The sequence below is a fragment of the Poromitra crassiceps genome, assembly GCF_964638095.1.
Source record: "Poromitra crassiceps genome assembly, chromosome: 3".
In the NCBI taxonomy this organism is placed as follows: Eukaryota; Metazoa; Chordata; class Actinopteri; order Beryciformes; family Melamphaidae; genus Poromitra; species Poromitra crassiceps.
In genome coordinates this window covers 58,586,809-58,603,048 of record NC_139625.1, presented here as the reverse complement: position 1 = coordinate 58,603,048, position 16,240 = coordinate 58,586,809, and the positions used below count along the sequence as shown (strand labels likewise).

Sequence of the window (16,240 nt, the reverse complement as noted above, 5' to 3'; positions counted from 1 at the left end):
TACAAAGTCAGGATGCTGATTAAACTTTAGCTTTACCTAGCAAAAATTCGACACATGAAGTTATATTGACTGTGAAAAGATCGTATTTGCATATCTAGCTCTGATTTTGAAAAGATTCCAGCAGTTTAGAGTGTTGGACTTGCATGCGTGCCTCAAAGTCTCACAGATCATGTGCCCAGTTTTGTCCATCCCAGAGTGACAAATCTCAGCGGATTTTCTCCGTTGTTCCCTCCCAGCAGTGGCCAGCTATCCGATTGGCTGCAGAAGAGGGACAGCCACCCAATCACGGAGCTCAGCTACCTGGAGGTGGGGCTGGGATCCCAGAGCATCCACATGGACTTTGAAGAAGGGGGCGTGGCCTACACCCTCCTCATACGGGACAGTTCACGCTGCAAACGCTTCTTTGCCCTATTGACAGGTACATAGTATACAAACACAAGCACACGTTTCCTCTTATCTTTCTCATATGCTCAGTGATTTCTATTGAACGTATAGAAAAACACAGAAATAGCAGCATCCCAGTAAGCATTACTTTCTAAATCTATATAGAAAGAGAAACTTACACATTGGTTTTCACATCACTTCTTGGGATACTTTGAGGGAAAATGCTGCAAAAAGATTAGTTTTTCCTTTGAATGATTTCAAATCAATACAAACAGCTGTAGAATTATGTTGAGTCCCTGGGGCAGACCTAATAGAACAGCATGTTCTCACATGCATGGTGCCACAGACTGACTTAGTCCCCTATAAACTCATAATATACCATATGTTGCATATCTGGACTTATTCGGACCTTCACACACACACACACACACACACACACACTGATGCAAGTTTGCCAGACGTCCCCCTTAGCATTAGGCTCACACACACGGTGTGCGTCCTGCACAGACCAGCCTGTCAGCGAGAGAGGACTGGAGGCTGAGTGGAAAGCAGACTTTTATTAGACCGGGTTCCTGCTCGGGTCTGGAATGTCTGGAAAAGTATGGAAAATGAATTGGACATTTTTGCAGGTTTTCACAGTTTGGGAAAACTCAGAAAAGCCTCTTGAGTATGGAAAAGCGTTGTTGTTGATACACGACAACTACACATTTTGCAGTTGTGATATTTGTTGTTATTGAGAATAATCTATATCTATAAGGTAGATTGCTTGCCCATGTTGCCACTGTCAGGATACATGATACTGAGCACAGACCAAAGTCTTCAAATTCTGTCAAGAAACTTTGGGGTGGAAAAGGTTTTGATGATTTGATTTCCGTCTCTCGTTCAACTCTCCTTCTACCTTCTACTGACTTTTGATGGCATTTCCATCCAACTCGTGCTAAAAAAAAGTATGTGTGTGTGTGTGTGTGTGTGTGTGTTTAGTGCATGAAAAGATTGACCGTTTATTGTGGCGTCATAATAAATACTGTGGGCATCTGTGTGTGGGAGGGATGCAAATTTTATTTTTTAGAAATGTAACTTCACACCAGCCAGGTATAAGTTTGTATACTACCACTCTGTACTAAAAGAGCCTTCAGCTCGCTCTCTCTCTTTCTGTTTGTGTGTGTGCGGGCATGTGCTCATGAACCTAACCCCTAGGCCTATTCCCTTCTGATCCTTTGACCAACCAGTTTAAAGCATTTCAAATGTATCTCTCTCACTTTCTCCAACACAGTTTATTTCTCTCTCTCCCTCCCCCTCCTCACCCCTGAGAGGTTTTCCTTCCTGTCTAGATTCATAAACAGCCCATTCACTCCTTTTTACTCTCCATTGCTGAAAGCGATTCCAGATTGCTTTCAACAAGACCACAGAGCTTTTCCAATTTAGAGCTGACACTTCAAAGTTAACAACATTAATAATGGTTTGCTGTAACTTTCCAGCTGGGCCGGTCTTATAGTATGCATCCCCCCAAAAAATAACAGCTGGGCCGGTCTTACAGTATGCATACCCCCAAAAAATAACACCTGGGCTGGTCTTACAGTATGCATCCCCCCAAAAAAATAACACCTGGGCTGGTCTTACAGTATGCATCCCCCCAAAAAATAACAGCTGGGCTGGTCTTACAGTATGCATCCCCCCAAAAAATAACAGCTGAGCTGGTCTTACAGTATGCATCCCCCCAAAAAAATAACACCTGGGCTGGTCTTACAGTATGCATCCCCCCAAAAAATAACAGCTGGGCTGGTCTTACAGTATGCATCCTCCCAAAAAATAACAGCTGGGCTGGTCTTACAGTATGCATCCTCCCAAAAAATAACAGCTGAGCTGGTCTTACAGTATGCATCCTCCCAAAAAATAACAGCTGGGCTGGTCTTACAGTATGCTTCCCCCCAAAAAATAACAGCTGGTCTGGTCTTACAGTATGCATCCCCCCAAAAAATAACAGCTGGGCTGGTCTTACAGTATGCTTCCCCCCAAAAAATAACAGCTGGTCTGGTCTTACAGTATGCATCCCCCCAAAAAATAACAGCTGGGCTGGTCTTACAGTATGCTTCCCCCCAAAAAATAACAGCTGGTCTGGTCTTACAGTATGCATCCCCCCAAAAAATAACAGCTGGGCTGGTCTTACAGTATGCATCCCCCCAAAAAATAACAGCTGGGCCGGTCTTACAGTATGCATCCCCCCAAAAAATAACAGCTGGGCTGGTCTTACAGTATGCATCCCCCCAAAAAATAACAGCTGGGCCGGTCTTACAGTATGCATCCCCCCAAAAAAATAACAGCTGAGCCGGTCTTACAATATGCACCCCCCCAAAAAAAATAACAGCTGGTCTGGTCTTACAATATGCACCCCCCCAAAAAAAATAACAGCTGGTCTGGTCTTACAGTATGCACCCCCCCAAAAAAATAACAGCTGGTCTGGTCTTACAGTATGCATCCCCCCAAAAAAATAACAGCTGGTCTGGTCTTACAGTATGCATCCCCCCCAAAAAAATAACAGCTGGTCTGGTCTTACAGTATGCATCCCCCCCAAAAAAATAACAGCTGGGCCGGTCTTACAGTATGCATCCCCCCCCAAAAAATAACAGCTGGTCTGGTCTTACAGTATGCATCCCCCCAAAAAATAACAGCTGGGCTGGTCTTACAGTATGCTTCCCCCCAAAAAATAACAGCTGGTCTGGTCTTACAGTATGCATCCTCCCAAAAAATAACAGCTGGTCTGGTCTTACAGTATGCATCCTCCCAAAAAATAACAGCTGGGCTGGTCTTACAGTATGCATCCCCCCAAAAAATAACAGCTGGGCTGGTCTTACAGTATGCATCCCCCCAAAAAATAACAGCTGGGCTGGTCTTACAGTATGCATCCCCCCAAAAAATAACAGCTGGGCCGGTCTTACAGTATGCATCCCCCCAAAAAAATAACAGCTGAGCCGGTCTTACAATATGCACCCCCCCAAAAAAAATAACAGCTGGTCTGGTCTTACAGTATGCATCCCCCCCAAAAAATAACAGCTGGTCTGGTTTACAGTATGCATCCCCCCCCAAAAAATAACAGCTGGTCTGGTCTTACAGTATGCATCCCCCCCCCCAAAAAATAACAGCTGGGCCGGTCTTACAGTATGCATCCTCCCAAAAAATAACAGCTGGGCTGGTCTTACAGTATGCATCCCCCCAAAAAATAACAGCTGGGCTGGTCTTACAGTATGCTTCCCCCCAAAAAATAACAGCTGGTCTGGTCTTACAGTATGCATCCCCCCAAAAAATAACAGCTGGGCCGGTCTTACAGTATGCATCCCCCCAAAAAATAACAGCTGGGCCGGTCTTACAGTATGCATCCCCCCAAAAAATAACAGCTGGGCTGGTCTTACAGTATGCATCCCCCCAAAAAATAACAGCTGGGCCGGTCTTACAGTATGCATCCCCCCCAAAAAATAACAGCTGAGCCGGTCTTACAATATGCACCCCCCCCAAAAAAAATAACAGCTGGTCTGGTCTTACAGTATGCATCCCCCCCAAAAAATAACAGCTGGGCTGGTCTTACAGTATGCATCCTCCCAAAAAATAACAGCTGGTCTGGTCTTACAGTATGCATCCCCCCCCAAAAAATAACAGCTGGGCCGGTCTTACAGTATGCATCCCCCCCCAAAAAATAACAGCTGGTCTGGTCTTACACAGTATGCATCCCCCCCAAAAAAAATAACAGCTGGGCCGGTCTTACAGTATGCATCCCCCCCCAAAAAATAACAGCTGGTCTGGTCTTACAGTATGCATCCTCCCAAAAAATAACAGCTGGTCTGGTCTTACAGTATGCATCCCCCCCAAAAAATAACACCTGGGCTGGTCTTACAGTATGCATCCTCCCAAAAAATAACAGCTGGTCTGGTCTTACAGTATGCATCCTCCCAAAAAATAACAGCTGGGCTGGTCTTACAGTATGCATCCCCCCAAAAAATAACAGCTGGGCTGGTCTTACAGTATGCTTCCCCCCAAAAAATAACAGCTGGTCTGGTCTTGCAGTATGCATCCCCCCAAAAAATAACAGCTGGGCCGGTCTTACAGTATGCATCCCCCCAAAAAATAACAGCTGGGCCGGTCTTACAGTATGCATCCCCCCAAAAAATAACAGCTGGGCTGGTCTTACAGTATGCTTCCCCCCAAAAAATAACAGCTGGTCTGGTCTTGCAGTATGCATCCCCCCAAAAAATAACAGCTGGGCCGGTCTTACAGTATGCATCCCCCCAAAAAATAACAGCTGGGCTGGTCTTACAGTATGCATCCCCCCCAAAAAATAACAGCTGGGCCGGTCTTACAGTATGCATCCCCCCAAAAAATAACAGCTGGGCTGGTCTTACAGTATGCATCCCCCCAAAAAATAACAGCTGGGCCGGTCTTACAGTATGCATCCCCCCCAAAAAATAACAGCTGAGCCGGTCTTACAATATGCACCCCCCCAAAAAAAATAACAGCTGGTCTGGTCTTACAGTATGCATCCCCCCCAAAAAATAACAGCTGGGCTGGTCTTACAGTATGCATCCTCCCAAAAAATAACAGCTGGTCTGGTCTTACAGTATGCATCCCCCCCCCAAAAATAACAGCTGGGCCGGTCTTACAGTATGCATCCCCCCCAAAAAAATAACAGCTGGTCTGGTCTTACACAGTATGCATCCCCCCCAAAAAAATAACAGCTGGGCCGGTCTTACAGTATGCATCCCCCCCCAAAAAATAACAGCTGGTCTGGTCTTACAGTATGCATCCTCCCAAAAAATAACAGCTGGTCTGGTCTTACAGTATGCATCCCCCCCAAAAAATAACACCTGGGCTGGTCTTACAGTATGCATCCCCCCCAAAAAAATAACAGCTGGGCCGGTCTTACAGTATGCATCCTCCCAAAAAATAACAGCTGGTCTGGTCTTACAGTATGCATCCCCCCAAAAAATAACAGCTGGGCTGGTCTTACAGTATGCTTCCCCCCAAAAAATAACAGCTGGTCTGGTCTTGCAGTATGCATCCCCCCAAAAAATAACAGCTGGGCCGGTCTTACAGTATGCATCCCCCCAAAAAATAACAGCTGGGCTGGTCTTACAGTATGCATCCCCCCAAAAAATAACAGCTGGGCCGGTCTTACAGTATGCATCCCCCCCAAAAAATAACAGCTGAGCCGGTCTTACAATATGCACCCCCCCAAAAAAAATAACAGCTGGTCTGGTCTTACAGTATGCATCCCCCCCAAAAAATAACAGCTGGGCTGGTCTTACAGTATGCATCCTCCCAAAAAATAACAGCTGGTCTGGTCTTACAGTATGCATCCCCCCCCCAAAAATAACAGCTGGGCCGGTCTTACAGTATGCATCCCCCCCAAAAAAATAACAGCTGGTCTGGTCTTACACAGTATGCATCCCCCCCCAAAAAATAACAGCTGGGCCGGTCTTACAGTATGCATCCCCCCCAAAAAAATAACAGCTGGTCTGGTCTTACAGTATGCATCCTCCCAAAAAATAACAGCTGGTCTGGTCTTACAGTATGCATCCCCCCAAAAAAATAACACCTGGGCTGGTCTTACAGTATGCATCCCCCCCAAAAAAATAACAGCTGGGCCGGTCTTACAGTATGCATCCTCCCAAAAAATAACAGCTGGTCTGGTCTTACAGTATGCATCCCCCCAAAAAATAACAGCTGGGCTGGTCTTACAGTATGCTTCCCCCCAAAAAATAACAGCTGGTCTGGTCTTGCAGTATGCATCCCCCCAAAAAATAACAGCTGGGCCGGTCTTACAGTATGCATCCCCCCAAAAAATAACAGCTGGGCTGGTCTTACAGTATGCATCCCCCCAAAAAATAACAGCTGGGCCGGTCTTACAGTATGCATCCCCCCAAAAAATAACAGCTGGGCTGGTCTTACAGTATGCATCCCCCCAAAAAATAACAGCTGGGCCGGTCTTACAGTATGCATCCCCCCAAAAAAATAACAGCTGAGCCGGTCTTACAATATGCACCCCCCCCCAAAAAAATAACAGCTGGTCTGGTCTTACAGTATGCATCCCCCCCAAAAAATAACAGCTGGGCTGGTCTTACAGTATGCATCCTCCCAAAAAATAACAGCTGGGCTGGTCTTACAGTATGCATCCCCCCAAAAAATAACAGCTGGGCTGGTCTTACAATATGCTTCCCCCCAAAAAATAACAGCTGGTCTGGTCTTACAGTATGCATCCCCCCAAAAAATAACAGCTGGGCCGGTCTTACAGTATGCATCCCCCCAAAAAATAACAGCTGGTCTGGTCTTGCAGTATGCATCCCCCCAAAAAATAACAGCTGGGCCGGTCTTACAGTATGCATCCCCCCAAAAAACAACAGCTGGGCCGGTCTTACAGTATGCATCCTCCCAAAAAATAACAGCTGGGCTGGTCTTACAGTATGCATCCCCCCAAAAAATAACAGCTGGGCTGGTCTTACAATATGCTTCCCCCCAAAAAATAACAGCTGGTCTGGTCTTACAGTATGCATCCCCCCAAAAAATAACAGCTGGGCTGGTCTTACAGTATGCATCCCCCCAAAAAATAACAGCTGGGCCGGTCTTACAGTATGCATCCCCCCAAAAAATAACAGCTGGGCTGGTCTTACAGTATGCATCCCCCCAAAAAATAACAGCTGGGCCGGTCTTACAGTATGCATCCCCCCAAAAAAATAACAGCTGAGCCGGTCTTACAATATGCACCCCCCCCCCCCAAAATAACAGCTGGTCTGGTCTTACAGTATGCATCCCCCCCAAAAAATAACAGCTGGGCTGGTCTTACAGTATGCATCCTCCCAAAAAATAACAGCTGGGCTGGTCTTACAGTATGCATCCCCCCAAAAAATAACAGCTGGGCTGGTCTTACAATATGCTTCCCCCCAAAAAATAACAGCTGGTCTGGTCTTACAGTATGCATCCCCCCAAAAAATAACAGCTGGGCCGGTCTTACAGTATGCATCCCCCCAAAAAATAACAGCTGGGCCGGTCTTACAGTATGCATCCCCCCAAAAAATAACAGCTGGGCTGGTCTTACAGTATGCATCCCCCCAAAAAATAACAGCTGGGCCGGTCTTACAGTATGCATCCCCCCAAAAAAATAACAGCTGAGCCGGTCTTACAATATGCACCCCCCCAAAAAAAATAACAGCTGGTCTGGTCTTACAGTATGCATCCCCCCCAAAAAATAACAGCTGGGCTGGTCTTACAGTATGCATCCTCCCAAAAAATAACAGCTGGGCTGGTCTTACAGTATGCATCCCCCCAAAAAATAACAGCTGGGCTGGTCTTACAGTATGCTTCCCCCCAAAAAATAACAGCTGGTCTGGTCTTACAGTATGCATCCCCCCAAAAAATAACAGCTGGGCCGGTCTTACAGTATGCATCCCCCCAAAAAATAACAGCTGGGCCGGTCTTACAGTATGCATCCCCCCAAAAAATAACAGCTGGGCTGGTCTTACAGTATGCATCCCCCCAAAAAATAACAGCTGGGCCGGTCTTACAGTATGCATCCCCCCAAAAAAATAACAGCTGAGCCGGTCTTACAATATGCACCCCCCCCAAAAAAATAACAGCTGGTCTGGTCTTACAGTATGCATCCCCCCCAAAAAATAACAGCTGGTCTGGTCTTACAGTATGCATCCCCCCCAAAAAAATAACAGCTGGGCCGGTCTTACAGTATGCATCCCCCCCCAAAAAATAACAGCTGGTCTGGTCTTACACAGTATGCATCCCCCCCAAAAAAAATAACAGCTGGGCCGGTCTTACAGTATGCATCCCCCCCAAAAAAATAACAGCTGGTCTGGTCTTACAGTATGTATCCTCCCAAAAAATAACAGCTGGTCTGGTCTTACAGTATGCATCCTCCCAAAAAATAACAGCTGGTCTGGTCTTACAGTATGCATCCCCCCAAAAAAATAACAGCTGGGCTGGTCTTACAGTATGCATCCTCCCAAAAAATAACAGCTGGTCTGGTCTTACAGTATGCATCCTCCCAAAAAATAACAGCTGGGCTGGTCTTACAGTATGCATCCCCCCAAAAAATAACAGCTGGGCTGGTCTTACAGTATGCTTCCCCCCAAAAAATAACAGCTGGTCTGGTCTTACAGTATGCATCCCCCCAAAAAATAACAGCTGGGCCGGTCTTACAGTATGCATCCCCCCAAAAAATAACAGCTGGGCTGGTCTTACAGTATGCATCCCCCCAGAAAATAACAGCTGGGCTGGTCTTACAGTATGCATCCCCCCAAAAAATAACAGCTGGGCCGGTCTTACAGTATGCATCCCCCAAAAAAATAACAGCTGAGCCGGTCTTACAATATGCACCCCCCCAAAAAAAATAACAGCTGGTCTGGTCTTACACAGTATGCATCCCCCCCAAAAAAATAACAGCTGGGCCGGTCTTACAGTATGCATCCCCCCCCAAAAAATAACAGCTGGTCTGGTCTTACAGTATGCATCCCCCCCAAAAAAAATAACAGCTGAGCCGGTCTTACAGTATGCATCCCCCAAAAAAATAACAGCTGAGCCGGTCTTACAATATGCACCCCCCCAAAAAAAATAACAGCTGGTCTGGTCTTACACAGTATGCATCCCCCCCAAAAAAATGACAGCTGGTCTGGTCTTACAGTATGCATCCCCCCCAAAAAATAACAGCTGGTCTGGTCTTACAGTATGCATCCCCCCAAAAAAATAACAGCTGAGCCGGTCTTACAATATGCATCCCCCCCAAAAAAAATAACAGCTGAGCCGGTCTTACAGTATGCATCCCCCCAAAAAATAACAGCTGGTCTGGTCTTACAGTATGCATCCCCCCCAAAAAATAACAGCTGAGCCGGGCTTACAGTATGCATCCCCCCCAAAAAATGACAGCTGGTCTGGTCTTACAGTATGCATCCCCCCCAAAAATAACAGCTGAGCCGGTCTTACAGTATGCATCCCCCCCAAAAAAACAGAAAAAACAAACAAACAGCTGTGCCAGTCTTACAGTATGCACCCCCCCCCCCCCCCCACACACACACACACACACAAAAAACAAACAAACAAACAAACAGCTGGACCGTTCATGTAGTATGCATCTCCCCCAAAAAATTACAGAAACTTGAGAATGACTGTTTGTGTGCTATGTGTCAGTAATTAAACATCCTGTCTAGTCTAATCTTTACATTTACAGTAGATGAAGCTTCGAACCCGTACCAATCGGGTTTTAAACCCCTTGCCCCCCTTAACCCTTAAGGCAGGGATGTCAGAGATACGGCCCGCGGCCCGGATCCGGCCCGCGGGCAGGTTTCATCTGGCCCGCGAGATGTTTTGAAATATAAAAAAAAATAAGTACCGGTATTATTATTATTAAATTCGCACCCCATTATCATGAACTACGTGTGGCTAATAAGCAAGCTAAGAGTTAATTCATAAGTTAATTAACCTGCACTACAAGAAAGTATGTCAGTAGGTCATCAGGTGTAAACAAAGCTGCCATGATGCCACGCTGGAATTGAATCGCGCCTTCGGCTACCTACCAAAAAACAAAGGAATCAACAAGATGCTGTCGAAAAAGAGAAAGGTTGACACGGAATGCAGGCAGTTTCAAGGGAAATGGAAAGAGCAGTATTTCTTTTGTGAAGTAAATGGGTAAATGAGTCGAATTGATTTTAGTAAAAAAAGAATCCGGCCCCCATGAGGTCTCAGTTGAACAAATCCGGCCCTCTACCTAATATGAGTCTGACACCCCTGCCTTAAGGAGTAAGAAAGCTATTTGGCTAGTACAGTATGCCGAAGTCTCTTTGCAGCACAGCAAATTAACCCCCAAACAGCTGTTGTAATATTTAGTCAGCGGAGAGGAAGAGAGCTGGTTCCCGTCATATGGACCAAGCTGGCTCCGTCATATGGACCAAGCTGGCTCCCATCATATGGATGAAGTTCAAAACCGCAGTCGGCGCGACAAAGGCTCCGCTGTCGCTACGGAGCGAGATGAGGTTGGCTGGCTGAGGGAGAGAAAAGGGATGTGGTTTTGACTGGGACAGCTTTCTGGAGCTCACTGCTCGGTGTGCTAACCCAGTCTGACATCACTTCATTGAAACATGAGAGATAACGAGACTTCTGTAATCTCCAGGCACAAAAAAAGAGACAAAAGGGGATCTTGTCTGAAACGGGACTTATGCTACATCTCTGTTTGGTAGTGGTTTGTTGAGATGAGATGCTTTCTCTCGCTTGCACAAATTGAGTTTGTATCTCTGTGTTTTTTAATCATTATCCTCCATAAAAGTGTGTTTCATCGCTTTGCTTCTAGGTTTTATCACTCAAACTGTTATAGGAGGGTGTCTAGTGCAGCAGCGGTAGATTCCCTGCCTACCAACATGAGGGCCACAGGTTCGAACCCCCGTTTTATCTCTGGCTTGGTCAGAAGTCCATACAGGCACAATTGGCCGTGTCTGCATGTGGGAAGCCAGATTAAGGGTATGACATGGTCGCTGCACAAGTGCCTTCTCTGGTCTGTCGGGGTGCCTGCTCGGGAGGGAGGGGAACTGAGGGGAATAGCGTGATCCTCAAATAAAATAAAATAAAATAAATATCTGCACACAGTATAATGTTATCCCGTGCTTTAATGCTCCCCTCCAACACCACAAACAAACGTTTTGCCCAGCAAGGGCTTCGTATATGGCGTGATCCTCCCACATCCTGCCGGTGAAACTCCTTGCTGTCAGGTGAAAACAAGCGCCTGGTGACTCCACATGTATTGGAGGAATCATGTGGTAGTCTACAACTCTCCCCTGATCGGCAGACGGGGTGGAGCAATGACCGGGACAGCAGGGGCAATTGGCCAAGTACAATTGTGGAGAAAGTGGGAGGAAATCTGCCCCAAAGCAGCAGTTTTCCTTTCCCTGCTCCTATTCCGCATGTGGAGAATATTGGAGAACTCAAAGATCTCTGCCTTACCTCTATCGACTTCACCTTTTACCACACAAACACGGCCAGTGCCTCTTAACCCCTCGCTGAACTTAAAACGCAGACTTTCTGAAGTTCCCCTCTCCTAGCTGTCCGATATGGCAGCCGAGGATAAGGTGTTTGGTTTGGCGTCAGACGGATCAGAATTCACTTTTGTCTTGTGAAAATAAGCAGGGGCATCGGTGCTGGGTGTGGAGGCAGTAGGTAGGAAGCACGAGTGTTGACCAAGACCAGAGAATCAGAGAAACAGACACAGTCGGCCCACTGCAAATCTGGTTGTTGACATGCTTGGCCCGTCACCTTCGCTTAGTCATGATGGCGATCTTGGATGACACACTGCAAAAATATTCATCTTAACAAGCATTTCATCTCGCATTCAGTCTTTGATACTGAAAAAAGTGAAGAAGGAAAAAGACTTGAAAGGTTGGAGAATTTGGACTTGATTCCAATGCACATTTTCCAAATCAAGTCATATTATCGGAAAGTGGTTGAGCAATCTGCTTTATTTTCAGAGACTCACTTTTTTTTTTTTTTTGAGGAAAGTGAAACTGCTTTGGAAATAAGTGAAACTTCACTGGCAGAACTTTTAACTTTCAAGAAGAATATGGTTAAATTACTTCACTTTTTTCTTCTTGTAGTGCAGAGTTTTTAAAAAGATCAGATATTGTTGGTAAATTAAGCTACAGTACTGGTTTATGACATCATGATTTAGTGTATTAGATGAATCAAGTCTGGAGCTGTTTTATGTCTATCTGATTAGAACTGTAAAGGCAGTATATAATTTTAGAAAAGAAAAGAAAAAGCCCTGGAAAGGTTTTGCATACCCTTAAATTAAAAAAGATGGCAGCGATCAGAATACTGTTATTTATCTCTGTTACCACTAGTGTTGGGCAAGTTACTGAACATTTGTTATTAGTTACAGTTACTTCTCTCAAAAAGTAATTGAATTGCTTTAAAATCACTGCATAATAAAAGTAATTAGGTACAGTACTAGGGAAAGTAACTTTTACATTACTTTTAAAAATCTTGAGTTTAGTGTTGCTGTGGCACAGTGTGGGACAAGACATACTGTCGAATTTGATCTGTCGTTGTAGCTGCATAGGATACGGGAACATTTGCTTATTGGGGAGCTTATTGCTTCTACCTACAGTATAGGCTCTGGCTGCAGCTGCGGCGTGTGGAGCATTTTAGCCGAGCAGGGACGTGGTGTCTCTCCCTGGACTAGGTCTGATGATCATAAACTGGATAATCCTCTGAAGCTGTCCACTGTTTTCACGTCCTAAAGCAGGGGTGGGCAACATTTTGTTCCTGAGGGCCATACTGACTTACATCAAGTAAGCGAAGGGCCACACATTGGACATCATACCTGCCAACACTCCTGGTTTTCACGGGAGTCTCCCTATTTTTAACCCTCTCTCCCGTTGTGATTGGTAATTTCTTGTTAATCTCCTGATGTAATAGTCATACAAATCCAATGGCTGTAGCAGATGAGATTTATTAACATAATTCTGCCTTTCATTGAGTTTTTGGGGGTCGTTTTGTTTTTCTTTGAGGACCTTGGGGGCCCGATTGAGATGGTCCAGGGGCCAGGTCCGGCCCTGGGGCCGCATTTTGCCCATGTATGTCCTAAAGTAACTAGTAACTGGCCCATTTAAAATGTAGTAATTGTAATTGAGTTACTACAGTAATTTGAAAAAGTAATTAGATTACTAGTTACTAGGGATGTCACAATATATCGTCCCACAATATATCGCGATATCAAAATGTGACAATATGTATCGTTGAGATGAAATCTCATATCGCGAGAAAAAGAAGCTGAACATGGTGGCACTGATCTGCATCTGATTGCATGCTCGCTCTCCTTTTCATTGCTTTGTTTGAACAGACGAGGGACGTTACAGACACGGAGGATGAAAATGGTGAAATTACTCAAATTAGCGTGGAGGGTGCCCCCTCAACTTACAAATCGATCGCAAAAAAATATTGTTAAAGTATCGTATCGTTACCGTGAACCCAATATCGTGTATCGTATCGTATCGTGAACTGAGTGTATCGTCACACCCCTACTAGTTACTGCAAAAAGGAGTTAAATTACATTAGTTACTCCCAACACTGGTTACCACACACACACACACACACACACACACACACACACACACACACACACACACACACACACACACACACACACACACACACACACACACACACACACACACACATAGTCACAGGAAAACAGAGGTGTGCTCTGATAAAATGGGCACTGATTTGAAAAGTGATATTGACCGTGCCCTTCCTCTTCTTCCAGAGGGTTTTGCACAGGAAGGCGGGGTTTTCTTTGTCATCCTCTTATTTCTCGCTACCGTTTCCCAGTGTTTTGTTCTCTCACTCCCACGCCGCCACAGTGTCCCTTTAAATCCTTTTGAAGACCATCTATTCAAACCTGACTCTGAAGCCGCACTCCAGATCTCCTCTGAAGCCCTGTGTTGTTGTCACAGTAGATGCCACGCTACATTTTGTGACTGTGAGCGTGACCCTGGCGCTTTGTGCCTCCAACACTTTCCCACCCACTTTTCTTGCCCGATTCTATTGAGCTGAAATCTTACACCTGCAACTAGAGACCTCGTGGCTTTCTTATCATGGCTACAATGGCAGACTGAGAAGGTCTCAGATTGACTTTGTCTTTTGTGTGTGGACCTCTTTCTATGAATGTTTGGGTGTGATGTTTTTAGGCTGCATATCTGTGCTGGGTCTTTTCCAGGTTTCTCTCTCTCTCTGACTCCTTAGTAGAGAGCTGCAACGATTACTCGATTAGTCGATTGACAGAAAATTAATCTGCAACTATTTTTTAATCAATGAATCATTAAGACAGAAAAAAGACAAAAAATAATAAAATGATCTCCTTCCAGCTTCTTAAATGTGAATATCTTCTGGTTTCTTTAGTCGTCTATGACAGTAAACTGATTATCTTCGGGTTGTGGATTGTTGGTCACAACAAAAGAAGACATTACATTTAGCTTTGGGGGAAAAGTCGATTAGTAAAAAAAATAATCGACAGATTAATCAATAATGAAAATAATCGTTAGTTGCAGTCCTACTCTTTAGTTTTCACTCACATGCTCTCCTCTCTGCACCAATTTCGCAGTTCATAGTACTGTCACATACTGTAAACTGTAAAGCGTGTTGTTTGGAGTGGTTTACTGGGCAACTCGGGGGCATCAAATAACACAAAGGCACCTGAAAATCCCAGTCTTGGGCCTTTTTCAGGTGAACTGTGGTGTGGTTCTTCGGAGTGAGAGAGTAATAATCCCAACCAACTGCAGGAAACGGCCCCAAAACGTGAGGTTGTCTGGGTATAAGGAGACGGATGTTGACGTCTTACAGCCCACAGTTCCTCATGCTCGGAAAGCCGAGCATAACAAAATGAACCTATAGAGACACTGCATGAAATAGGCCACGTCCATCACGGAGGAAAAGTTCCATTCATTTCCACACACCAGCGTCATTTTCCTTGAATTAAACATAGCTAAAAGCTGTTGTGTGGTGGGCTGCGCAGACAACAAATGTAAAAAATCGCCAGTTAAAGTTTTTTTGTACTCCTGAGCAACACAAGGAAGCCATTGAGAATTGGCGAGAAGAAAAATGTGGATCTAGCTGTCAAGGAAGTAAGTTGGAGTGTTCATCTTCCGTATACGATCTTTTTGTGCAACACGCAACCATGCACGTGACATAGGAGATGGAGGGGGGGTTTCTGTTTTCCCCCATCTGAATGATGACGCGTTACGCAGTGTCTCTATGGCTCATATTCTGCTATTTTTTCCCATGTGTTTTCAACTGGTATGAACACCAGAGAAGGTCAGTTGTCGTAAATAATGCAGACAGGTCTATCACATTTAGCTAAAGTTAAAGGGACTGGAATCAGATTTTGTTTCAAAATCTCTAACCTGGCAGGGTGTCAGATTACTAAAACTTTGCCCATTAAACGAGTCATTTGTGAGACCAAGTAACTTTTGTTACCAAGCCCTGGTTCGCTAGTAAACTAAACAAACCAAATACCAAAAAGGTCTACTAAGTTTTTTTTTTATCAAGTTATTTTTTTCTGATTTCTCAGTCGTTGCTCCACCCCCTCTGCCGATCTGGGGAGAGTTGTAAACTAGCACATGCTATCTCCGATATACATGTACAGTCGCCAGCCGCTTCTTTTCACCAAACAGCGAGGAGTTTCACCAGCAGGACACAGTGCATGGGAGGATCACACTACTCCCCCCCCCCAGTTCCCCTTTCCCCCGAACAGGCACATAACCACCCTTATTCCGGCTTTTCACCCGCAGACACGGCCAACGGTGCTGTATCGACCAAGCTGGAAGTAACACGGGGGCTCGAACCTGCAACCCTCATGTTGGTAGGCAGGGAATCTACCGCTGCACTACCCAGACACGCAGGGAATCTACCGCTGCACTACCCAGACACGCAGGGAATCTACCGCTGCACTACCCAGACGCCCAGTGACTGCATTTATTGTCTCTTATTCTTTAGTTTTCTGTCTTATGCTTTTCTCCCTCAGTAGCCAATAGAACGGTCAGGAAACATCCAACTTGATATCTGTGCCTCTTTCTCTCTTTTTGCTGTCCCTTCTTCAGGAATCGTACGCGAGATGGCTCCCAAATCAGACAGCAAGCTGAAGTCCATCTCTACCACGAGGCTCAACCCTCAGCACCATCTCTGGTAGGCTACAGTCAGATTCCGCTCCCTCATGTCAAAACGCACTACACCTACCAGTAGCAGACATGTTGGATTTTATGTGGAGAAAATACTTGTGCACAGGAAAAAGAGGAAGGGGGTTACTGTGGTCTAAGTTCTTTACTTC

The 16,240-nt window shown here is 45.3% G+C and overlaps 1 protein-coding gene across 1 annotated transcript in view; it reads left to right on the top strand.

The window, feature by feature from the left end:
- stk11ip (serine/threonine kinase 11 interacting protein) overlaps window positions 1-16,240 on the top strand; it is a 60,018-nt gene that overhangs the window by 32,710 nt on the left and 11,068 nt on the right. Inside the window, exons 22-23 of the mRNA XM_083633095.1 lie at window positions 237-418; window positions 16,014-16,098. Of these exons, the coding sequence (XP_083489221.1) occupies window positions 237-418; window positions 16,014-16,098 (267 nt within the window). The remainder of the gene's footprint in view (window positions 1-236; window positions 419-16,013; window positions 16,099-16,240) is intronic.